This window comes from Hyaena hyaena, unplaced genomic scaffold (genome assembly GCF_003009895.1).
Source record: "Hyaena hyaena isolate Hyena2069 unplaced genomic scaffold, ASM300989v1 scaffold_545, whole genome shotgun sequence".
Taxonomy (NCBI): domain Eukaryota; kingdom Metazoa; phylum Chordata; class Mammalia; order Carnivora; family Hyaenidae; genus Hyaena; species Hyaena hyaena.
Window position 1 is genome coordinate 379,153 of NW_024081178.1, and position 25,220 is coordinate 404,372.

The 25,220-nt window shown below is 43.3% G+C and overlaps 1 protein-coding gene across 1 annotated transcript in view; it reads left to right on the top strand.

The window, feature by feature from the left end:
* The window catches only part of CSMD1 (CUB and Sushi multiple domains 1), a 467,695-nt gene that overhangs the window by 374,880 nt on the left and 67,595 nt on the right, over positions 1-25,220 (top strand). Inside the window, exons 44-45 of the mRNA XM_039255776.1 lie at positions 10,261-10,455; positions 15,993-16,166. Of these exons, the coding sequence (XP_039111707.1) occupies positions 10,261-10,455; positions 15,993-16,166 (369 nt within the window). The remainder of the gene's footprint in view (positions 1-10,260; positions 10,456-15,992; positions 16,167-25,220) is intronic.

Below are 25,220 nucleotides of genomic sequence, written 5' to 3' on the forward strand. Positions count from 1 at the left end.
AGCTATTTCCAGCGCCCACGTAAGTCTGTCCCTTACAAGACTTGGAAAATCACCCAGAACACAAGGTCCGTTCAGAGGCTCAGTTGGCACTAGGTGCAGAAGACGCAGGCAGTGTCCCCTAGCGCTGCCCCCCATGCCCAGCCCAACCCCCGTGTAGACCCCAGGAGCAGAGCTGGCAGGTGGCCGCGAACCCACCCTTTGGCGGAGTCCTGATGTGCTATGTGAGCCTACAGGAGGTTGTCAAACAGCCACTAGGTGCTGGGCGGGCTCCTGCCCCTGTTTGCAGGGTGCGTCGCTTGGCGGGATGGGTCTGTGCCATTGTGTCCAAGGTGAGGAATTGTCGCCCGCCCCTGGAAGCCTCTCCCTGGTAGCCGACCAGTAGTGTGAATCCTCAGCTACTGTATATTCTCCTGGAGGAAGGGGTTGAAGGCTGTACATTAAGATCGTGCAAACTTGCTGTTATTGAAAAGGTCTTCTTGGGATCTGGATGCTCTGTTGGAGTTTAGGTACTGTTTTGGATTAGATTCAGTCCTCCGTGTTAGGGCCACCTGTGTTCTGCTCTACAATTTTCTGCATCTTCTTTTTTATTTCATTTGCAAAAACTGAACATGGTTTAGTCCAGCTTTTCATGTTTTCATTGGACTTGTGAGTAGGTTCCCCTTGGCGCCTTGATAAACATGAGAGGAAAGTTTGCACTCAAATGCCCCATGGCAAGATCCGGGTCTTGTTTCCTGCAGGTCATTCGTGGCCCCTGAGTAATGACATATGTTAGTCATCATTGTTTTATCTCTGAGAAACGTGAGCTCTGCAAGAGCAGGCACATTGTCCATTGGGCTGACGGCCGTCTCTTTAGAAGTTCTCGTAGAATGGATATCAGCACCCCTGTTAGACGAGATGTGCGTATACTGCTTTTGTACAATTGTTGTTTTTTGGGTTTTGTTTTTTTTTTAATTTGCTGCCATGTAACCAGTGTGCCTCATGGACATGAGAGGATTTCTCCCTCTGAGTGTGGGCGGTCTAGCCTCTTCCGGCCAAGTGGGCTGAGACGCACGCCAGGCGAGCCTTGCCACTGTCAGCTGGCCAGGGTCTGCTTCTCGCGCGTGTAGCTCTTCTCCAAAATGCCTCCGTACCTGGTTCAGGCATGGAGCATGCACTTCCTGAAATGCAAAATAATCCTGAAAAATTGTAATTGTGCATCGTTTTATATATATACAGTTTCTGGTAACTAATGCCTCAAACACACAACACTTTAGAGGTCACTCTGCATATTCTATACATACACTGATGTCAAAACTAATGACCAATCTATTCGGTCACACTGAATGATTAAGTCTATTCATTTTACTGAAAAAAGTATACTGACATTTCCACTTTCAGGTAACGATTCTAAACCTAAAATTATGGAGAGATAGGAAAATTATCACACAAGTTCTTGAAGTCAGTGTCCCCACAGCACAATGTGCTGCTGGTTACTTGATATGTTATAATCATGTACCATCCAAAAAGAATGTTTCCACACATCTGTCACTCATGCTGAAGTTTTTTAACGAAAAAAAACCAATCTTACACCATGTATGGTATTATGCATTGAATTTTAAGAATTTAGAAACAGTACACACACCGCTAGAAGGAAAGTTTGCAAGTTCCGAGTTTTCTAGCTTAGCCCCTTCTTACACACAGTCATGATGCTGTATGTGTGGAGTCTTGGCAGCAAGAACATACGTCAGTGGAATATATTTGTGACATATTAATGTCATGTCATCATAGTGCCAAACCGTCAGAGGACGCAGCCCACGCTTCACCCAGCCCTGAATCTAAGCCATGTCTGCTCATGCACCAGCCTCCCCATGCCTCCCTCACCCCCTCTAAGCAATGAACCACCAACTTTCTGGAGGCAACCATGGCCTCCCTCACTCCCTCTAAGCTACAAACCACCAAGTTTCTGGAAACATCCATGGCTCCCCACCCTTTGTTTACCTCAGCTCTTGGATGTCTGCAGGCTTGTATCCCAAGTATTAAAGATTGAGGATCTAACCAAAGCAAGTGTCTCCATCCACTCATAGCATTTTGTATCAGGCTTACCTCTGCTGGAGGCCCCTGGCTTCGATGCCAGTCCCTAGCTTGTGTGGTTTATCTCCATGATAGCATCCACAAGCCCGTGGGTGGGACTCTGGCCCTGCTCTCATGGCACTAACTAGGCTACATTTACAATAACGTTAGGATTTAGGGTCACATTCCTCATAACCTGCAAATTACCCTGGAGACATGGTTAGACTCTTACTTAAAACAACGGAAGAAGGAAATTCTCACTAGGAGAAATGGGAAAGAACATTTCAACAAACGTATAAACTACTTTTAAGCAAATGATTTTCTTTCCACAAAAACGCTAAAGAAGTTCCTAATTGTAGAAGCTGGCTCAGTATTGGATATCAGCGCCCAGCGAAACCGTGACCTTGTGTGCAGCTTACAGGACTGAAAAAACACACAGCTGAAAACAAGACACGTGGCCACAACAGGAAACTTCTAGGGATGTTTAGAAGCAACTGAAAACCCAAATTTTTAAAAGAAAGGCATTGCTGCTGATGTAAATACTGTGAATTCCTTTGTAGTAAGTCCAGTGAATGAAACAAGGAAACACTAAGATTTTACCTATAAATCTACACAGTACTGTCTTCATCCTGTCCAGGGGTTGGTTTTGTGTAATTAAAACATAAACCATTATATGGAATTGAAAAAAAATAGCTTTAGTAGAGAACTTCAATTATAGAATTACCAAAAAATTTGAATACCAGTATCACTAAGCAGATGAAGGTCATTCAATATTGGTCTTTTTTTGTTATTGAAATCAGATTTCATGGAAGGTATTTACCTTTAAGCTAAGGATAGAGTTGGAATATTTGGGATTTTTTTTTCACTTAGCTATAATCAGGTAAATGCTCTAGGGTCTGACTCTACTAAGAACTATTTATTAAGACTTAAGATAGCAGCAAAGTAAGACTGGGGCAGAAAAATATCTGATCTCAAAAAGGGGCTTTTGTAAACTTCATGATTGGATGAGAAGAAATCTGGCAATTACAGACCAGAAAGAACGTGAGAATGCTCAGTGTTTACATTCAGTCACGAATCTTGGGGAGGGGGCGCTTAGGCGCTTTGAAGTGTTGGGTCTTTTTTTTTTTTGTCTGATGGTGAAAAGCTGCTCACTCTCAGTGAGCCCATAAGTTATGTGCTAAAAGTTCCCTTTTAAAACTCTGTGATTTGAACTCTTTACTAATTCACTACTCTTATTCCAAACAACTCACACGCTAAGGATTTGGGTAACATCTGAGCTCAAAACACAAATCCAGAAACCATGTATGTCCTTAAGAGCCCCACACTTTCAACCCAGCCTTTGAGGTGGGGCTTCCTCCCAGAGCAGCCTGGAAACCAGAGGGTGTGGACTGCGTGGAAATCATCTCTGTAAGGTGCTTTCTCTCAGAGACCTTACATTCGTTATTGACCTAAGCCAAAGCAGGCTCGTGCCTCAGCCCCTAAGGCGCCACAACTGAAACACCTCTGGCCCCTTGGCCAGTGCGGACACATCATTGATGGCATGATGAAAGCCCAGGTTGTGAGCACAGGAACATTCCCGAGGCCTATTAAATCATTTTCCTGCGATGGCATCGAATGGTGATTTTCTCTAATTGAATGTGCTTGAACCAAAGTTGGTAATAAGAAGCACTTCCCCTTGTTGAGTATGATAGGGGAAACCTGTTGTTAAAAGAGAAAAGAGAGTCACATCCCTGCATGAAGGGCCTGATTAGAATCCTCCAGACTATTTCCACAGTCTGTCAGGAAGATCGATTTTAAGATCGATGTCACATCCCAAACATCCAAAGTGACTTTCCTTCAGGTGAACCTGGTGGAGTCGTTCTCTCGCACGGGGTGTTTCTCTTCTCCTTCCTTCTGAGATTTCTGTACCAAAGACACACCCGGATTCTCACAAACCATGCACTCCTTAGAGCCCCTGACATCTAGGTGCATTCACCAGGCGCCGGGATCAACCAGTTGGTGCCGGGGCAAGGAGGACATGCAGCCCGGGCCAAAGAACACAGCGTCCCAGAAGACGGTTCCATCTGAATGTTGGCCAAGGCACAGTGTGGGAAAAGGTGGCCTTCGGAGTGCGTGGTTCACTGGATCCCTGACTCCCTTGCACCAGCACGCGGTCACCACTGATGCCAGATGATTGCAGAGCTGCCTGAGAAGGGGTGGAACAAAAGCCTCTGTGAAAACACGGCCTCATACATTCGGTCGTCCCACGTGCATGAGCTCGGGTTAGGGAGAGGCTTCAAAAGGACACCGAGTCCCTGGTACCAAAGGAAAAAGCAGATGACAGGGACTCCATTACATTTCAGTACTTTCTCTTCAAACGCATGTAAGAGCCTGGTACAAGCAAAGCCACAAAGGGCGAAGGTATTTGAAGGACATGAAGGACATGCAGCAAGCGCAGGCGGTTTAGAGAACTCCAGTAAGAAACACGCAGACCACTGAGCCTGCACATCGGGACTTGCAGGTTTATAGGATGAAAAAACTGGATGCCAGGTGTTGCCGAGAACGTGAAACTAGAGCTCTATTAACACATCGTGGGGAAAGTGAGGAGTTGATACATCCTGTTGGGAAAAGACTTGGTAGCACGTATGAAAGGTATGAAAGCTGAAAATACCTTATGAGCCCACAGTTCCACTCCTAGAAATACCCTGACAGATACGCTAAGTGCGTTCGTTTGAGGACATGCGTGGTGTTGTGTAGTGTTAGGGGACGGGCTTGTGTCCTCGGAAGCTGGTTTACATTCCTTCTGTCCTTCTGTGCTGCTCGGGGCCCAAAGACGGCTCCTGGGGTACAGCTAATTTTCCCATTCTTCACCTGGGTGCTGGTCACAGAGTGGGTTTAAGACAGAAAAATCTGGTCAACTGTGTAAAATCAATACGTGCACTTTCTGTCTGGATGTTCCCATACAGATTTACCTGAATATCTAAAAAAACAAACAAACAAACAGAAACAAACCACCAACAACAAAAATAAACAAACAGAACAAAATCAACCAGAGCACCAAACGGAGATAAAAATGCAGAGCGTCAGGGCGCCTGGGTGGCTTAGTTGGTTAAGCGTCCGACTCTCGCTTAGGTCATGACCTCGCGGTTTGCGGGTTCAAGCCCCACGTCGGGCTCTGTGCTGACTGCCAGCTCAGAGCCTGGAGCCTGTTTCAGTCTGTGACTCCCTCTCTCTCTGACCCTCCCCTGCTCACGCTGTCTCTCTCTCTCTCCTAGAAATAAATAAAACATTAAAAAATTTTAAAAAAAAAATGCAGAGCGTCGATGCGAGGTTGGAGAAACCAGAGACTTTCTTTTCACCAAGTCTAGCTGCTTCCAACTCTTCATTGTTAGTGAAATTTAAGGAGTATCTATCAAACAGTTTTTAACAATTGTTACACATGGTGTATAGCCAGAGAGGAGTACAAAGTGTTGAGAGATACGCTATCCCAAAACCATTTCCTTCACCATCGGCTTATGTATGTTAGGTTTCTTAACATGAACAAAATGTCTTTTTTTTTAATTTATTTGTTTTTGACAGACAGAGTGAGACAGAACATGAGTGGGGAAGAGACCGAGAGAGAAGGAGACAGAATCTGAAGCAGCTCCAGACTCTGAGCTGTCCGCACAGAGCCCGACGCGGGGCAACAGTGGGGTCGTGACCTGAGCCAGTCGGACACTTAACCGACTGAGCCACCCAGGCGCCCCACGTGAACAAAATATGTAAATAAAACACTTATAAAACTGAAACATAGGAATGAAATTGATAATAAAACTTATCGCTTTCTAAAAATCAGTAATGCGTAAGTAAGTCTTATCTATATATAGCGTTAATGTATCATTAATGTTTATCAAAATCTAGAGCATAACGTATTGCCAACGAAATTCCACTTCTTTCCTTTAAAATAATTACAAAGCTTATACCTTTAATTAATCAATTACATGTTATTAATAAAATGACAAAATTTTGCTGCTGTCACATATGATAGGATGAGTTATAAAGGACTTGCAAACATAAAATCAAGCTGGCGTCTCTTTCTGTGAGGATTGTGGAATGGAAGAAGCAACAGCTTAAAGGGAAAACGAATGAAATAAATGTGGGAGTGGACAAGCATTTTGTAAAAATGAGTACTTGGAATTGTTAAGTTGCTATTTTTTTAAATTATTACTGCCTTGGATCCAAGGAAAAGTGGGGGTTTTTTTGTTTGTTTACTTTTTTACTGAAGGTATAAATAGTTAGAATAATCTGCTTGTCATATACTGTCAGTGATTTAAACTTAATGAGGACAACTTTTGGATTTTTAATGAAAAAAGTGCAAGAAGAGAAATGTATATATCTAATTCCTTTAAGAACGAGTGGAATATTTCACCGAAATTAAGAGCTTACTTGGTGAGGAGGGGGAGGGGATGAGGGTGTGCAAGAGAAGGGGTGGCACTGGAGGGCCAGCAGACCTGTCCCCGCCCGTGGGGCGGGGAAGGACAAACCATGAAGACCCTTGTCAGGTTTCTGACCTGTGTGACCTGGGCTCTCACCTCACAGATACAGAGGGGAGAATGGAGGTGGTACAGGGGCCCAGAAAGGGTCCTGCATCTCTTCAAGTCCCTTTTCCTCCCTCAAGGTCCAGAGTTTGAGCACAGGATTGGGGTCTCACCTGCCACCAGGCCAAGGCAGCCTTTGGCACTGCCTTATGTGACACCCTTATAGGCAGGAATTCCTCAGGGCTCACGGTTTCTGGGTTTCTTGAGTTGCTTGCATCTGAACGCGGACACACACTTAGATAAAACTGACCGAGTAGCCCGTTTTCTCCACCATCTGGAGGAAACCATTTTCTGGCACCATCTTGGTTTACATTCCTTGGGATTTCATCACCCAGACCATGGCCTCACTTGTTCATGCTCAGATGTTTGCTACACTTTATCCCTCAGAGCATCTTTGAAGGTATTAAATAGAATCTCAGTTGCAGCAGCTTCTGCGAACCTCCCTCTTCACCCTCTCCCCTTGGAAAACAAACGGTGTGATGCACATTAGGTACCTATTTCGGTCTTGCTTTTCCCTTTATTCAGGTTCTACCCATATGCTTTCATCTCTTCCATTCCTTTGGAGGGTTTCTTTGCTGCCACAACACTTTCTTGGCACATTTTCAAAGTGCGCGCGTGCGCGCGCGCGCGCACACACACACACACACGTTCACTTTCTTACATTTATAAATATATGTCATCAGCACCTGTTTTAGGGCAGACATTATACTCAAGGAAAAAAATGTGAAAAGACATAGTGCTTACAGTAAAAGAGCTGTTAGTCCCAGGGATAAAGAGATTCAAGTGAACAATTGAACCAGAATCAGATCATTCTAAGGCAAACCAGAGAGCATTTTCACAAAGAAGGAGGTAATCATGCAGAATTTGGAAATCACCACTGTAGATGATATGAGCTCAAAGTAAACTACCGTTTCCTCTGTATATGCCAACAGTGAGTCCTTCCTGTTAGAAGGAAAGTTGGTAAAAGTTAGTTTGGGTAATTGAAAAAGATCCAGTTCATGTTAGAAGTACAGGTTTTGGTGAAATGAAATGAATTTTAGTTGACACAGGCAGTGGGATTAAAATTGAGCTATGGATTTACAGGGTTAAAGGCATTGAAATAGCCATCCTGCCTGGAATTCTAAAGATATTCCAGTTAGAGAAAAATTTTACTTGTATTATTTAGGTAAAACACTTAAATATCCATATACATTTTACTTCTTGTTCAATTATAATTAACATACGGTGAGTGTTCTAATAGTTACAGGTGTACAATATAGTGATTCCACAATTCTGTAGATTACTCAGTGCTCATCAGGTTAAGTGTTCTCTTAATCCCCTTCCCCTGTGTCCCCCATACCCCCACCACCACCCTCTGGTGACCACCAGTTTGCTCTCTATGTTTAAGAGCCTGTTTGTCTCTTTTTCCTTTGTTCATTTGTTTTGTTTCTTAAATTCCACATAGGAGTGAAGTCATATGGTATTTTTTCTTCTCTGATGAACTTATCTCACTTACCATTGTACTAAATCCATCCGTGTTGTTGCAAAAGGCAAGATTTCACTCTTTTTTATGGTTGAGTAACATTCCTCTGTGTGTGTGTGTCTGTGTGTGCGCGCGCGCGCACGCGTGTGCACACGCACGTCCACATGTCACATCTTGATCCATTCATGTGTCACTGGACACTTGGGCTGCCTCATATTATTGGCTCTTGTAAATAAGGCTGCAATAAACATAGGGGTGCATGTATCTTTTCAAAGTATTGTTTTTGTTTGCTTTGGATAAGTGCCCATTAGTGTAATTCTTGGATCATATAGTAATTCTGTTTTTAATTTTTTGAGGAATCTCCATAATGTTTTCCAGAGTAGCCGTACCAGTTTGCATTCCCATCTACAGTGCACACGGGTTTCTTTTTCTCCATCTCCTCGCCAACACCTGTTCTTTCTTGTAGGGTTTTTTTTGGCTTGTTTGTTTGGGTTTTTTTGGTTTTTGTTTTATTTTAGCCATTCTGACAGGGCTCTGATTTGCATTCCCCCAATGGCTAGTGATGTTGAGCATCTTTTCAAGTGTCTGTTGGCCGTCTGTAATCTTCTTTGGAAATGTGACTATTCAGATCATCTGCCCATTTTTTAATTGGGTTATTTGTTTTCTTGGGATCGAGTTGTATAAGTTCTTTATATATTTTGGATATTAACACCTTAATGTATATATCATTGGCAAATGTCGTCTCCCATTCAGTACATTACCTTTTTGCTTTGTTGTTGGTTTCCTTTGCTGTGTGGAACTTTTTGATTTTGGTGTAGTCCTGATAGTTTACTTTTGCTTTTATTTCCCTTGCCAGAGGAGACACACCTAGAAAAATATTTCCATGGCTGATACCAAAGAAATTATTGCCTGTATTTTCTTCTAGGATTTTTATGGCTTTAGGTCTCACATTTAGGATTGTAATCCACTTTGAATATCCATTTTGAATCCATACAAACTTTGGATAATCATTTTATTTAAAAATACTTAAAAGAACAGACCTACAGAGTCCTTTTAAATTAGCAAATCCTTTTCACATTTTATACGCCATTGATATTATTGTAATCATACTGAAAAGTCCATTTATTTTCAGTTTATTTGCATATAGTACTGGTAAACTACTGGTAGAAGATTAGATGAGATTTTTGTAACATTTAGATATGTCTGACTCAACTATAATAAACATATATAGAATTTGCTTTCTAATATACTTTTAAATCAGTAAAATCATTTATTAAGACCATTATGAAAAAGTTCTGGTTTCTGCAGCTAAATCGTCCAGGCTCAGTAAATTAATCAGTCAGCTCAATTCTGAAGGTGGTTCACTGCTACGGATGTCTGTATGTGGGATGTGGAGGGCTAACTTTGTAAAATTCATTCCACGTATTATTTTACTTTTCAAAGAATACATATACTCACATGTATTAAATTTTACCTATCTTTTCAGCATATTTGCACACCACTTGAGGCCCACCCCAGGAGAGTGGCACTGCCAGCACCATCACAATTATTACCACTGTTACTACGTTTGTAGCTCCTGCTCTATATGAAGTAGTTACTGTAATTCTAGGCCTGCTCCTAAGAGCAGGAAAAGATTGTGTCTTTTGAGATCTATTAAACATTTGTCCTAACAGTATTAATGCAGTCCGCATATAAATTCTGTGTGCCTATAAATCCAATAACATACAGAATATATTACGCAGAGTGTTACATAGAGAGGGAAGGAATGGGGACATCTGATTTTCTGAAAATTTGTGTCCAAGCTAGTTTTCAATTTCTCAGTTCTATTCCAAGGTTCTCAGAGGACATTGAGATAAACGATATGTAAGGTTTCTATATGCATGTGCTCATTTACCTGTTGAAGATTTTCCATCCAAATGAACCATGCAACTTTGTGCAGGTGATTTATCCCTGTATACCACAGCGTGACCACACAATCGCCAATGCGCCTGCAATGAAGCGTCAACTGCGTTCTCTCTGCGTGATCGTCCCCCTGTGACCACATGGGTAGTAGAGAGAAGTACCTAAAGGAAGAGGCAGCGGCTTCTGTTTTGCAGGATCAGGCTCAGAGAGAAGCGTCTTCCCATTAAAAGCAAACATGATCTGATTCGTTGTGAAAAAATGACGATGTTAATGAGGGTGTTTCATTTCCAGCGGTCACTTGTCCTGGCATTGAAGCTCAGCTCTCGGAGCATGTCACCTGGAGGCTGGTGTCAGGGTCGCTGAACGAGTACGGAGCTCAGGTGGTACTCAGCTGCAGCCCGGGCTACTATCTAGAAGGCCAGAGGCTCGTGCAGTGTGAAGCCAATGGAACGTGGAGCCTAGGCGAGGAGAGACCCAGATGTCGGGGTGAGTGACCAGTGCCCTTCCCAGACCATGTCACTGTTCTGCCTCAGTGACATCACTGGCACCTACCTTATAACCCTCTGCCATAAGTGATTGCCCCCCTGGATTAATAATATAATCGAATGGCATTTCTTGTCATTATAATGATGAATCTGGATTTTTATGTGACATACTTTAAATATTTGATGGCTGGATGCAATGTTAAATGTTCTCTTTTTTATTCATGATTGCATTTTATACCCTTTAAAATATTCAAATACGCAAATATTTCAGATCAGCTCAAAAACAAATCCAGGCCAATGTTTCAAAAGATAACTCTTTTTCCATGCACTGACTATTCAAACCCTCTAATTAGGATCTTGGGAAATAGTATTTATGCTGAAGACATTGTGTTCTCAAATAAGGACTGTCTTGAAAAGGGAGATTGTTATTCTCACAGGTACAAGAGAAGCAATTAAGCCTTTGAGTGGGTTTAATAACAAATATGAATAAATAGAAAAATAAAACAATATTAGTATTGTTCAGAGCAATATTTGAATCAGATACATCTAATACGTTCTCTTTAGTGGGTTGTTCATAGGAAATTATCATGCACAAAAACAAGTAGTCAGACTGGTGTCAAATTTATAAAGTACACAACATAGTAAGAATAAACCAGAATAAAATAAGAAAAAGGACAAAAGAATGCTTTGCTGTCTTTGATAGCATCATTCTAATTCAACTTTAATAGAACTGATGGTAAGTAAACACGTGTCGAGCTCTTCATCAGGAACACAAAGGGTCAGTGAACGTCAGGAGCTCATCCATAGTCCAGGTGGGCAACACTGTCCGGTCCCCAGACAGCCCCGCCTGAAGCCTGTCTTCCAGGGTGATTATTAGTGGTTCGCTTGTCGTTCTCACAAGTGTTCTGGTTTGACTTCATTCGTACTGAACTTCCTCCTTGTTCGTCACCGTCTGGATCAGAGAACCCCTCCTTCCCACATCCACACGGGCCTGTGATTCCGATACTCAGTCAATACACTCAGCGAGGAGGTTGGAGGAGAAAGATCCAGAGCCTCTACCTTTTGCCTGTAGACTTTTCTAGGCAACGTTCTGTCAGTTTTGATCCAGAATCAGTGTCTTAAAAGTAGGCACAAGTTAACTTCTTGGAAGTGGCGAGTTCACGCAGGACTTCTGTGGATGCAACCGTCCAGTCTAGTTTTTGCTGGGCTCTCTAGTTGTCTGGTGTGCCTGGGAAGGATCGCGTAGGTGGGTATTTGCTACGCCCACTTTATACTAAAGGCCCAAATCACCATTCTGGAAGAACAACAGAGGGAGACTGGTATTTAGAAATCCGGAAGCCATCCTGATTATTGACCTAAACTCCTTAGTGACAGGTTTCCACTCTTTGAGGGGTGAAGCAAAGTTGAGGCTCTACCATCCATAAATTGTGTATTTGCCTCCATTCTTCTGAAATTCTAGAAAGCCTGTCTTTCTGGCTTTAATGTACTTCAGTCTGGTGATCCCAATACTGAGTTTAGTCCAGTAACAACAGCCAGAAATCTATCTGCAGATCTCTGTAGCCAACATGGCACACAGATGTATTTTGGAAATTGTCAGCCATTTGTTGACTGCCATTACTTGGTATGAGTTGTTCTGTCACATGACACTTTGATGTTTTTCTATTTCAAATGTCTTCATGGACATGTGGCCTTTTCTAGAATCAGTGGGTTCTAGGGAAATCACTGATTGCTGTTTGTTTGTTTTTTTAAGCAATATTTATAGTTTTCATCATTCTGATGTGGCCAGAGTGAGTCATTCTGTAAATGTCTATGAGAAATACAGCCCAGCCTCTTTGACAGTAGTGGTTCTCAGGATTGTTCATCCTGGGCACCTTAGAGTGTTTAACATTGCTGAGGACCTGTCTTCATTCTCTGCTGCTACAGAACCATTCATCACAAATGTGATGTAAAACAACACAGATTTATTATGTCAGAGTTTCTGGGGGGAGATGTTTGCCACTTTTTAGCTGGGTTCTCTGCTCAGGATCTCACAGGCCTGAGATAAAGGTTTTGGCTGGCTGTGTCCTCATCTGGAGGACCAACTAGGGAAGATGGGCCTCCATGCGCTGCTTGTTGGTGGAATTCATGTCCACACAGTTTGTGGCTAAATCCTTACTCTGTTGCTGGTTTTGGACTGGGAAATGCCCTGATCTCCTGGAGGCCACATGTGCTCACCTAGCACTGCCCCTAGGCTACATCTTCCTGTGACTCAAATCTCTGCCTCCAGGAAGGACTCCAGATGAAGCAATGACCCTTGACTGCCCTGTAGGTATATCCATAACAAGTATGACATCAGTGGCTGGTCACCACTGTTTGAAGGGTTTGTGTTATCCTAACTCTAGGCTGAGCCCAAACCCAGGTATCCAGGGCTACACAGGACAAGAGACCTTAGTCCCACCTTGAAACTGTTAGATTTGCAGTCAGCATCTTTGAGGGGAACCAACCACCAATGGTTATCCCTAAAGAGACAAGGACACAAGATTTAAGTTCCATCTTTATCTTTCGTGGGCTCTCCATAAACCTCCTTCTGTTTCATTTATAACCAGGCCTCTCAGCGTCATTCCTTGGGGCCTAATCAAGCAATCCCAGACTGTGGTCTACACAGCACGCCTTCACATACTTATAAATGATCACGTGTCCTTTGACCCTATCTTCACGATAAACAGCCCCATTCACAGGCACGTCACCTCATGTTTGTGTCACGTCCACCTGCACGTTCAGGAAGACTCTTCCAGGTGGAACGTATGGGCAAGTGCCTACTCTTGCCTTTCTATTTATCTGCCACACTCACTAACCATATCCATATTTCCCATAAGAAACCTGGCCTTGTATACAGGTACAGAAGCACCGTGTCACAGTATGAATGTAACTGTAGAACTTAAGGCTAGAGAAAGGAGGCTTCCCTGGGCCAGGGGGAAGACACATGGTCTCTGGTCACAGGGAGGAAGGACGGGATGGACAACGCATCGCGGGGTGGGGGGGGCAGGTGGGGTGCCCCCAGTGCAGAACCTCTGGGTATAAGCTGCTCTGACATCTCAGCGAAGGTGCTGCAGACTGTGTGCAAGAACAGGTTTCTAACAGAAGGCAAAAGGGGAACAAAGAATTCATTTTAAAAATGTGGGAGGAGAAAACATGGAAACGAGGCTCTACCTTTGATGATTGACAAAGTGTATATGTGTATATGTGGTGTCTATGTGTGTTATGAGTGTGGTGTCTGTGTGTGTGTGTGTGTGTGTGTGTGTGCGCGCGCGCGCGCGTGCATGTTGGGGAGCCCTCCCTCTCAATCTGGGCAGCTTTCCCACGTCAGCGCTGCCACCGTCACTAGTTCATCAGGTCTCCTGCCCCCCAAAAGAGCCGCTGTCAGAGTCGCCGCTGTCCAGCTGTTGAGAAGCTGTGAGTTTGCTCCACTAGTGCTTCTTTACAGGCCAGCGAATGTTAGCGGGGGACAGACCACAAATATTCTCACCACAGGGATATTTTCAATGGAGGCTAAAGAGGGGGGCGGCAGTAAAGCAGGGTACACCTTCTGCTGGACTCTACCGAAGGTGCGGTAAGACCTCAGAGGACCTCACTGCTGGTTGACACGCTTCTGACAAGTAGCCCAAGTGGCTGTACAGGGACCTTTAAATATCAGAACTCAAGGTGAGGTTCATAGTGTGTTTGGGAAAGGCTTAATGAAAAGTTCATAATAAATTGTAGAAAACAATTAAATTCTGCTCAAATTCATTGACATTTGGTCCAGGAAATGTGTTAGCAGTATCACTAAATGCATGAGATACAGCCCTAAGAGTTTAGTGTCCCCAGAATCCAGTAATTCAATGACAGTAATGTTCTGATCACGACCTACTCTAGAGATGAAATGTCCGAGTTCCTGGTAAGAAATCCTCCCCAGAACACACACCACCTGCCTGTGTCTGTCTGTCTGACATGCAGCTACAGTTAGGACCCCTGGGAGTAAGATCAGCTCACTTCACAACGCTGGTCTAAATGGCACACCCATCAAGTTCGTCTTCACTTAAACCGTCAGTAAAGGTGTTGACACTGATTCAGCTCATGAAATAGGTCCCTAGGTCGACTCAGCATTGGTTAGCCCTGACTTTGCCCTGACCTGGTGCGGAGTGTCACTTTAGCACCCACACGCACCCACCCATTAGAGTCGGCACACAGCTCTGCGTGGCCAGCATTCATAGCAACTCTTTTTTTTTTTTTTTTTTATTTTTATTTATTTCTAGGAGAGAGAGAGACAGCGTGAGCAGCGGAGGGTCAGAGAGAGAGAGGGAGATACAGACTCTGAAACAGGCTCCAGGCTCTGAGCTGGCAGTCAGCACAGAGCCCGACACGGGGCTCGAACCCACGAACCGCGAGATCATGACCTAAGTGAAAGTCGGATGCTTAACCGACTAAGCCACCCAGGCGCCCATAGCAACTCTTAAGAGAGGAGCTAATGAGGACCCAGAGTCTTGGAGAAAACTGGCCATACTGGTAATTGGCAAATCTGAGATTGAACCTCAGTAGCCTGGAGACAGAATCTGGGTTCTTATTAGCTACATTTGCCCCCTCTGATCAGTTTACTATTAATAAGGACTCAGTAATTATTAGCTACTTGCTGCCTTTGCCCTGAATCCTTTACACATGATAGCTCAGTGTAGCAGTATCTCCTTAGTGTTCTCGGAATAGCCCTTCAGACCCTTGGTTCTTACACATGCAAAACCACACGTCAGCCTCTGTGGGACACTCAGCCTTGATTACGGTATGGTTTCATCTTCCCCTGAGATTCTCTAGACTTTTGCATGTTCAAACATTTCTGGGTTTGGAGTGCAGGGAGTCAGGTGGTGCGATCATGATCAATAATGAAAGTGATCACTTAATGTATCTGCCAGACTGGAGTCATCTTGTAGTTGAAAGTGGATGCTGTGAATAATCGTGCTAGGAACATGGGTGTGAATCGGGGACACACAGTTCCCCCAGCTTCAACCACCGAAGACCTAGACTCTACACTTCTCTAATTTTCAGAAAGACTCCACATGTCCCACAGAGTCAGCATGTATATGGAGCTCATGATGCCAGCAAGTCACGAGTAAATGGAAAAACAGGGAGCTAGGCCTTCTGTGGACGCGAGCAACCTCAGTTTTCATTGCACGTGACTGTGTGGCTGATGGCATTGGCCAAGACCACTCCCGCTTTGCAACAGGTGTCCAGTAACTTCCATGTGGCTCTCGTGGTTGATGCACACGAAGGGGCGGGCGGGCAGCCCAAGCACTCGACTGGCCTTCCCCTGGGACTCTGTCTATCTACTGCACGGTTTTGGAATCCACTCTAAATGCTCTTTGATTTCAGGGGCGTAAGAGGAGGAACATTAAGCCTCTTAGACAGTTGGCCTATCTAACGCTAAGCAGACAGCGCTGTCCCCAGTATAAATGAAGACTGAAGCTTTAGTCATGGTGAAGCAAAGGATAATCTGAAGACTTGAAATAATATCTGCTTTTTGTTTCCCCCCAGTGATCTCATGTGGAAGTCTCTCCTTTCCACCGAATGGCAACAAGATCGGCACGCTCACAGTTTATGGGGCCACAGCTATATTCACATGCAACACCGGCTACACACTGGTAGGGTCTCACGTCAGAGAATGCTTAGCAAATGGACTCTGGAGCGGCTCCGAAACACGATGTCTGGGTAAGTCCATCCACCTTCTGCTACTTCTTTACTTCCGACAAGCCTGACAAATAGACTGTGGTGGGGAAAGCATAACACTTCTTGCTCTGAATGTTCCAGCAGAGATAGCAAACCCTACCTGAGCACTTAGGGCCACGCTTCACACGATGACTTCTTCTTGAAGTACCGAGAGGGATTGATTTTTTAATCTGGCCAATAAATGAAAGTCACACATTGCCTTGAGCGACTTAGAAAGCATTTTATACAGTGCTGAGGGTATCATCGCATGTAATGCCATCATTGTGGGACACACAAAAATGATATTCTAAAATATTACATACTTCCTCTTTAAAGGAAATTTTAAATTGTGTCAGTAAGTGGAAGTGACTAAGATCCATCAGCAGAAGTACAACGAATTATTTCGAGAAGAATGTGTGCGCAATGATGTTCTTCCTTCGCTTAAAGATTAAATTTTTCTGCATGATGATTTTAAAAAATGGAGTTGAAAACGTTTTTCATTGAAGTAATCGAGTGAATAAACATTAGAAATTGTTGAATTGGCAGCTTCAAGCACAGGTTTATGATGCTCCTGTCGGTCTCCAAGTAATCTTTAACATGTGTTAACTGCTTTTGTCCTTTTGACCGCTTTGTGGGGTCGCAATAATTTTGTAATCACTCGAAAGCTATACAAGCTGGAAGGTTTAAGCCTCTGACTCTCCGTGGGCTGGAAATCACTTCAGGAATGAGGCCAGGACCAGTAAATTTAGAATAACAAAAATCTGTTCTTTTTACTTGATATAATTTGAAGAAATGCTCAGGAGAATTTGGGGGGAAAGAGAGAGAGAGAGAGAAGAGAGACAGAGAATGAATCTAAACTAGTAATTCCAGAGAAAATCAACCAGCAAAGGAGTTTCTCACTTTTATCCATGAAAGGACTCCTGCCTTCTTTCTTTCTTTATGTTTTTCATTTGAGAGAGAGAGAATGAGCAGGGGGAGGGGCAGAGGGAAAGATAGAGAATCTTGAGCAGGCTCTGTGCTTAGCACAGAGCTCTATGTGGGGCTCGATCTCACGACTGTGAGATCATAGACTAAGCTGAAATCAAGAGTCAGATGCTCAACCGACTGAGCCACCCAGGTGCCCTTGACACCTGCTTCCTTTAAATTACTGTCATACCTATATGGAAGCTGCTAGCAAACTGTATGTGTGTAAATACATAGATTGTTGCAGACTGTGGTCAGTATGGCTTTCAGTAAACTGTGCAACTTCCTTGGATGTGTGTAGTATTTTGTGTTGAGAGTCGCTAGTGCTTCTGAGATTCTCTCTGCCTTCCTAAGTGTTATTATAAAATGTCTGGCCATTGAATACCCCTCTCCTTAAGGCAGCCCTCCTTTGGAGTAGGTCTTCTCTGTTACCTGGAGTGGCACTTGGCGCTATGAAGGGAACCAGGTGGTCTAAGAAATGTACATCTCTGCTATAATTTGATAATGGAAAGCAGTGACAATTTACATTTGAAGTAGAAAGAACATAGTGTATAGTTGTCTGGGCCAGTGTGCCCCAAAGTATGGCTTAGGTACAATGCAGTAGTTCTTAGGAGCTTTTGGGGGAGGAAGTGTTCTGAAGGAATTGAAACTGAAAAGAAAGAGGAATAAAAATATCTGGACAATAATATACAAAACATTAGTGTAGTAGGAGCTTGCTCTAGAATCCAAGGAATGAATAAATTGGAAGAGGCAGAGAATATTAACGACAGTGAGAAAAATATTAGATATGACACATTGCCACATATGTTTATAAAACGAGTAAAGAATGGGTAATAAACTTAGTGTAAATATTTCAAAAGTCCATAAATATAGTTGCACAACTACCACTAAGACTTGAAAGTTTAACTCATAAAACAGAAATACCTTGGAGATACTGTGGGTTTGGTTCTAAAACAACACAACAAAGCAAATATTGCAATAAAGTGAGTCAAATGAATTTTGTGGTTTCCCAGTGCACATAAAAGTTATGTTTACACTATACTGTAGTCTGATAAGTGTGCAATAGCATTGTGTGTAAAAACAAATAATGTACAGTTGACCCTTGAACTACACGGCACTTAGGGGCACTGACTCCAACATGCTGTCGAAAATCTACAGACAACTTTGACTCCCTAAAAACTGAACCTCTAATAGCTTCTTGTTGACCAAGAGCCTTACTGATAACATATAAAATTAACACATATTTTGTATGTTATGTGTAGTACATACTGTATTCTTACAATAAAGTAAGCTAGGGAAATATTAAGGGAAACCAGGATGGCTGAGTCGGTTAATCGTCCACCTCTTAATATCAGCTCATATCATGATCTCATGGTTGTGAAATTAAGCCCCACATTGGGCTCCACACTTAGTGTGAAGCCTGCTTGGAATTCTCTCTCGCCCTCTCTCTGCCCCTCCCCTTTCTCTCTAAATAAATAAATAAGCATTTAAAAAAAAAAACAAAATGCTATTACGAAAATCATAAGGAACAGGAAATGCGTTTACAGTACTGAATTGTATTTCTTGAAAACAACTCCTGTGCATGTGGACCCACACAGTTCAAACCTGTGTTGTTCAAGGGTCAGATGGACATGCCTTAATTTAAAAACACTTTATTGCTCAAGATTGTTGACCATGATCCGAGCTTTCAGCTACTCATAACCTTTTGGCTGGTGGAGGGTCGTGCCTCAGTTTTGGTGGTCACTGACTGATCAGGGTGGGCGTAGCTGAAGGCTGGGGTGGCCGTGGCAGTCTCCTAAGCTAAGGCAGCGTTGAAGTTTGCCACCTAGATGGACTCTTCCTTTCGTGAACAACTTCTCTGCAGCATGCGGGGCAGTTCAACAGCATTCTGCCTGCAGTAGAGCTTGCTCCAGCTTCGGAGCCGTCCTCACAAGCCTGCCGCTGCTTTCTCAACCCCGTTTACGTCATGTTCTCAGTCCTCTGTGGTCATTTCAACGGTCTTCACAGCGTCTGCACCAGGAGCAGATTCTGTCTCAGGAAATCCCTTTCTTCGCTCATCCACATGAAGCAACTCCTCATCTGTTCGAGTTTGATCACGAGAGCATAGTGATTCAATCCCGTCATCAAGCCTCACTTCTGATTCTTGTTCTCTGGTTCCTTCCAGAGCATCTGCCTCTACTTCCTCCACGAAGTCTTGAATCCCTCAGAGTCATCCATGAGGGCTGGGGTCCACTTGTTCCAAGCTCCTGTTTGTGTTGATATTCTGAGCTCTTCCCATGAGTTTTGGATGTTCTTAACGGCATCTCGAATGGTGAATCCTTTCTGGAAGGTTTTCAAGTTACTTTGCCCAGACCCATGAGAGGAATCACCATCTATGACATCTGTAGCCTTATGAAATTCATTTCTTCAATAATAAGACTTGAAAGTTGAAATGATTCCTTGATCCTTGAGCTGCAGAATGGTTGCTGTGTTTGCAGGCGTGAAAACCACATTAACCCCACTGTGCGTCTCCATCAGAGCTCTCGGGTGACCAGGTGCATTGTCAGTGAGCAGCAGTGTTTTAAAAGGAATCTTCTTTTTTTCTCTCAATAATAAGTAGATCTCAATGGTGAGTTTATAGTAGTCAGTAAACCATATTGTAAACAGATGTACTGCCATCAGGCTCTGTTGTTCTCTTCACAGAGCACAGGCAGAGTAGATTTAGCAGGATTCTGAAGGGCCCTAGGATTTTCAGGACAGTACGTGGGCGTTGGCTTCCACTTCAAGTTGCATGAGCCCCTCACAAGAGAGTCAGTTTGTCCTTTGAAGCTCTGAAGCCAGGCATGGACTTCTCTCTGGCAGTGAAAGTCCTAGCTGGCATCTTCTTCCAACAGAAGGCTGTTTGGTCTACACTGAAAATCTGTTGCCTAGTGTAGCCACCTTCCTGGATGACCTCAGCTAGATTTTCTTTCTGGAGAACTTGCTGCAGCTTTCGCATCAGCACTTGATGGTTCACCTCGCTTTCATGTTATGGAGACAGCTTCTTTCCTTAATCTCACCAGCCAGCTTCTGCTGGCCTCAGACTTTTCTTCTACAGCTTCCTCATCTGCCCCAGCTTTGTAGAATTAAGTGAGTTCAGGCTTTGTTCTGGATTAAGCTTTGGCTTAAGGGAATGTTGAGGCCGGTTTGATCTGTCTAGACTACTCAGACTTTCTCCTTGTCCGCAATAAGGATATCTCACTTTATTGTTATTTGTATGCTCATTGAAGTAGCATTCTTAATTTTCTTTAAGGATTTTTCTTTTGCATTCACAACTTGGCCAGCTCTTTGGTTCAAGAGACCTAACTTTTGGCCCATCAAGGCTTTCAACGTGCCTTTCTCCTTAAGTCTATTCATTTCTAGATTTTGAATTAAAATGAGCTATGTGTGGCTCTTTCACTTGAAAACTTAGAGGTCTTTGCAGGGTTATTAACTAACCTAATTTTGATACTGTCATGTCTCAGGGAATAGGAAGGCCAGAGGAGGAGAGAGATGAAGGAGTGTCTGGTCGGTGGAGCAGTCACAACACACGCGACATTCATCAGTCAAGTTCACTGTCTCATATGTACGTGGTTTGTGGTGCCACAAACCGAGTTACAGTGTAACAGCAGAGATCACTGATCACAGAGCACCATCACACAAATAATCATAACAAAAAAGTTTGAAATATTATAAGAATTACCAAAATGTGACATGGAGACAGGAAGTGAGCATACACCGTTGGAAAAATGGCATGATTCTACCTGCTCTGTGCAAGGTTGTCAAAAACCGTCACTTGATAAAAATACGGTATCTGCACAATAAAATGAGGTACGTGTGTGCATGTAGTGCATGGAGTGCGAAAGTGCATAAGATCACTTATGTCCAGATTATGTAGTATAACCCGGTAAGAACATATGTCTGTGGGACCCATAGAGACGAGGCCGAGGCTGGGGTGGGGGAAGGAGGGAGACAGGAGAACAGAGGTAAAGTCAGCGCTAGAGAAAATTCTGAACAGGTCAGACCGATAAAGGGAATAGAGGCTCCAACCCTAACTGTAGCACAGATATTTGATGAAGTAAATAATGGATGCCACCATAGCCTGAAAGTCACCCAGATGCCTTACTTGGATACAATAACTTGAATAATGTTATTTATCGATAATGAAAAATGTACAAGACACTTTTCAATTTTATTGACTTTTCCTTAGAATGCTTGGGAAGTATTTATCACTCCCGTTCATAGCTAAGAAATAACTTAGATCAATGAGGAATTCGTCCCATGTTGTAAAATCAATAGTATAACAAACCGAACTGAAACCTAGGTGGTTTGAGCATGGAACACTGACTCCTTAACATTAGGGTATGCAACTAATGTATCCGAGCAAATTTTGTGTTGTTTTGCCAGTAATTCTATTTCTCAAAAGAAGCTATAATAAGAGTGCTCAGTGTGCGCTGTGCTAATTCTGACCAGTAAGGTGGAGCTGGTTGGTTAACTGGAAGTCAGATGAGCCTGGCTGTAAGACGGCTGCTCAACCCAAGGCGTGTGACTCAAAAGGAGGTTAGTGCCTCTGTCGTCACACGTGGCTAATCTTGTCCTTCATTTTGCGCTGCTCCCAGACCTCTTGTTTACCTGTCTTGCCGATATTTTCCTTCGATTTCTTGTCCTCTGAATTGTTCCTTTGTCCGTTTCATGGTTATGGATCTCCAGAAAATCTGGATTTTTACCCAGCTGCATGACCTTGGGTGACTTTCAGGTTCTCCTGGACCCTATGAGGGTAAGCTGGACAGCAATGGAGGGAAAGTGACTGACAATGGAGGCAGTCAGTGAGAATATTTTTTTTTTAAAAATCAAGGCAAATAATTGATAAAATCCCGGCTTCAACTTTAAAAGAGACATCCCCTTTTAAACAAAACAAAACAACCCCTAAACTTCTGACTTTGAGAAACCACCCCAATGAGGAGAAAACGGAAAATTACCCGAAGAAACAGAGGCAGTTACATGAGAATGTCTACAAGAAACTCAACTTGCAAGCAAAACAATGACCCTACAATGTATAAAGGGAATTAAATAGAGGTGAAGGTCATGCCGTGAAGGACAGATTCCCTAGGAGCAGGGTACAACAAAAAGATTCAGGACCATGAAAATCTAAGGACCATGTAGGCTTTAGGTTTGAAATAAGAACTTAATTCACTCATTGTGGTTGCTACTGAAATAGTGAGTGGGTGGCCCAAGTAAAGCCTCAGCCTCAGCCGCCGCCTCCTTCTGTCTTCTGCGTCCGAATCGTTCTGGTCTGCAAAGGTTAGAACCTGCTTTTGTATCAGAAACCAGGACCCCAGGAGAGAGAAGGAGTCTGTCAAAGAGAACTTGAGAGTTTCAGTGGAGTGGCTGAGGGGACCCTGGAGGAGGTACCCAAGTCACCGCCAGTACCCCTGTCAGTGGCACGTTATTGAAAGGAGGTACTGTAGGATTCAAGAAGTGTCTGGTGTGATTTTTCGGAAAGAAGCAACCCGTCAGAAACTGTGGATCTGTTAATTTGATGATATATAGAGCTGATAATCAACTCAATTATTTGGAAGACTTTGGTGATGCGTGTCCATGAAGAAGACATAGAGTTTCACAAAATAACAAGCATGTCCGGATTCATCTTCGTCTGACCTTGCTTTTAGGTGGTGTTTAGAAATACTATTTAGAAGTGGTGCTCCTGAATTTTGGCAAGATGTAGATCATGATTTTCGGTTATGACTCTTCCAGCCACAAAAGCATAAGGGCTCTGTGTTGTCTTTTAACAGTTGTCAAAGGGGCTCTCCACAGTGATGTCGATCATTGGGCTGATGTGACTAGAAAGCAGATTTCCAGTTGTGTGGTTCTCTCCCTCATTCTAGACCACTCCATGACTTCTGTTCACTTCTTGGGCGGAGGCATAATGATGCTAAAAGAGCAAGAGTAAATATTTGACGACAGATTCAGAATCTCATCAATTTCAGTGATAGACAAACCACATGAAAATCATGGAATTCATGGAAAACTTCCCTCCAAGTGAAAAATGAAATACCTTCCGATGCACATGAGGAGGAGAAAATTAGGAAATCCTAGCACGCATGGAAAGATTTGGTGTTTTCAATAACAGAAGTCTCCTGTATACAGAGGTAGCCATGTGGCTGATGGTGCCCAGGCTTCATGAACAGGACCCACCTCATTCTTGGGCTAGGAAGTCCACATCCACAGTGATGACTTTGCTGCCATGAAATAGTTTAAGTGGACGGTGTGGAACTGGCATGAAACTGTGGTAAAGGATCTAGTAAACCTGATAGATGAAGAATGTTTAGAAAGCCTGTGATCATCACTTTGACTGAGAGCAAAGTTAGGAAGTAAATAATAGCTATTTTCAAATGTTTAAAATGGTATGAAGTGAGAGATGGGATGAACCCATTTTGGTAAACTGTTTCACATCGCAAGCATAAGTCCTGATGGATGAATAGTGCCAAACATGAAGGCATGTATTGAGATCTCTAAGTTTTAATCAGATGGGGACAGGGGGGAGAAAAGAAAGAAACAAAAGTAAAATGAATTAAATACATCTACCAAAGGCAAGAGCCAGGGCTGCTCATGACATTAGTGATGTGTAGTTTCATTCATTCGTTTGGAACAGCAGACACTGCGCAGAAAAATAGTTTTCAGACTGTGTAAGAAATTCCTTGCCTTTGTTTATTCTTTAACATGTTAGATCTGCCCCAAAATGCAAAGACCAGTTCACGCAGAAGGCAGCTGCCTACTTGGTAAGCTTTTACGTAGGATTGCTTTAGACTTCGAGCCTCATTGACTCCATGCCCCAGATGCTTTTCCTTGTAATGCGAAATACTTGGACGAATGCATTTTTCCAAGTCTCTGAGGCATCTTGTTGTTTTTTAATGGTTACTGAAAAATAAATACTTGGGCCCAAGACGTTGCTTCTATTTCCTGCGGCGCATGGATCCCATTTCCAGCTGTAGCACGATGGCTATTTCCAGCGGTTTCCAGCAGGAAAGCCCATGCCAGATTCCTGTGACGATCACTGTGGCAGACACAGCTGAGCGTGTGGATGGACAGCACTGTCACACGGGGTCCGCATCTGCAGGGGAGCTGTGTTTAAGAAGATGAAGGGTGGTCTTCGCCAAACAGTCTGGCACCGATTCCACTCTGTGTTGGAGCTCGCTGGTCTGAATCCTACACCAGAACCTTGGAGGCAGGATGCATCAAGGGAAGCCAGACACCTCCCTGTGCCGACATCACTTAGCCTACCTCCAGGCAAAGGGGCTCTGTGTACACCAGAGGATCTTTTTATAAGGTTTTGCCTGCACTTAATCAATGCTGTTATTCTCACCTTACTGCTGGGGTCTCCCAGCGCTCTGCGAATCACCAAGGACTTGTAATTACCATCTGTGCTGTGCGATGCTGCACATCTCCCTGGGCTGGGGAATTGCGTGCTGGGAATATTGACCCCACATCTACTCATCAGGAACCTTCTAGTCCACTGGGGAAGTTTGATGATCCCCATGATCCCCCTTAGTTATTTGCTTCTGTCTATCTTCCCTGTGGCAGTTTCCACTGAGCCCAGCAGAGAGCACGCGGTGTAGATGAGATGACACAGTACACTTGTAATCCACGCTCCTGCTGTAGAGACCGACATTAATCTCTTGATAACATTTATATCTTTTAGACTTTTTCACACATAATAACACATCGTCTCCCCCACTTGGCCACCTCTTTAATGCGTGGTATTCGAGATGTCAGTGATAGATCGAGATTCTTCTCACACAAAGAACATGATCTTTTTTTATTAGATTAGTATTCGAAATAAGATTGCCTTTGCTATACTATAATGGCCTGTGAAGAGATGAATTCTTTTGTACATATAATATCACCCTGACATTCATATGGCTAAAACAGCTAGATGACATGACTCAAAACAATACTGTGAGGTCATTCTCTTTCATAGTTCTTAGAGAATAAAATTGGAAAATATTCTGCAAACGCCTGGTGTTTTATGATAGATCCATGTAAAAAAAATTTAATAGTCAATCATGGTAACGCTTGTATTACAGCAAAAGATGGTGT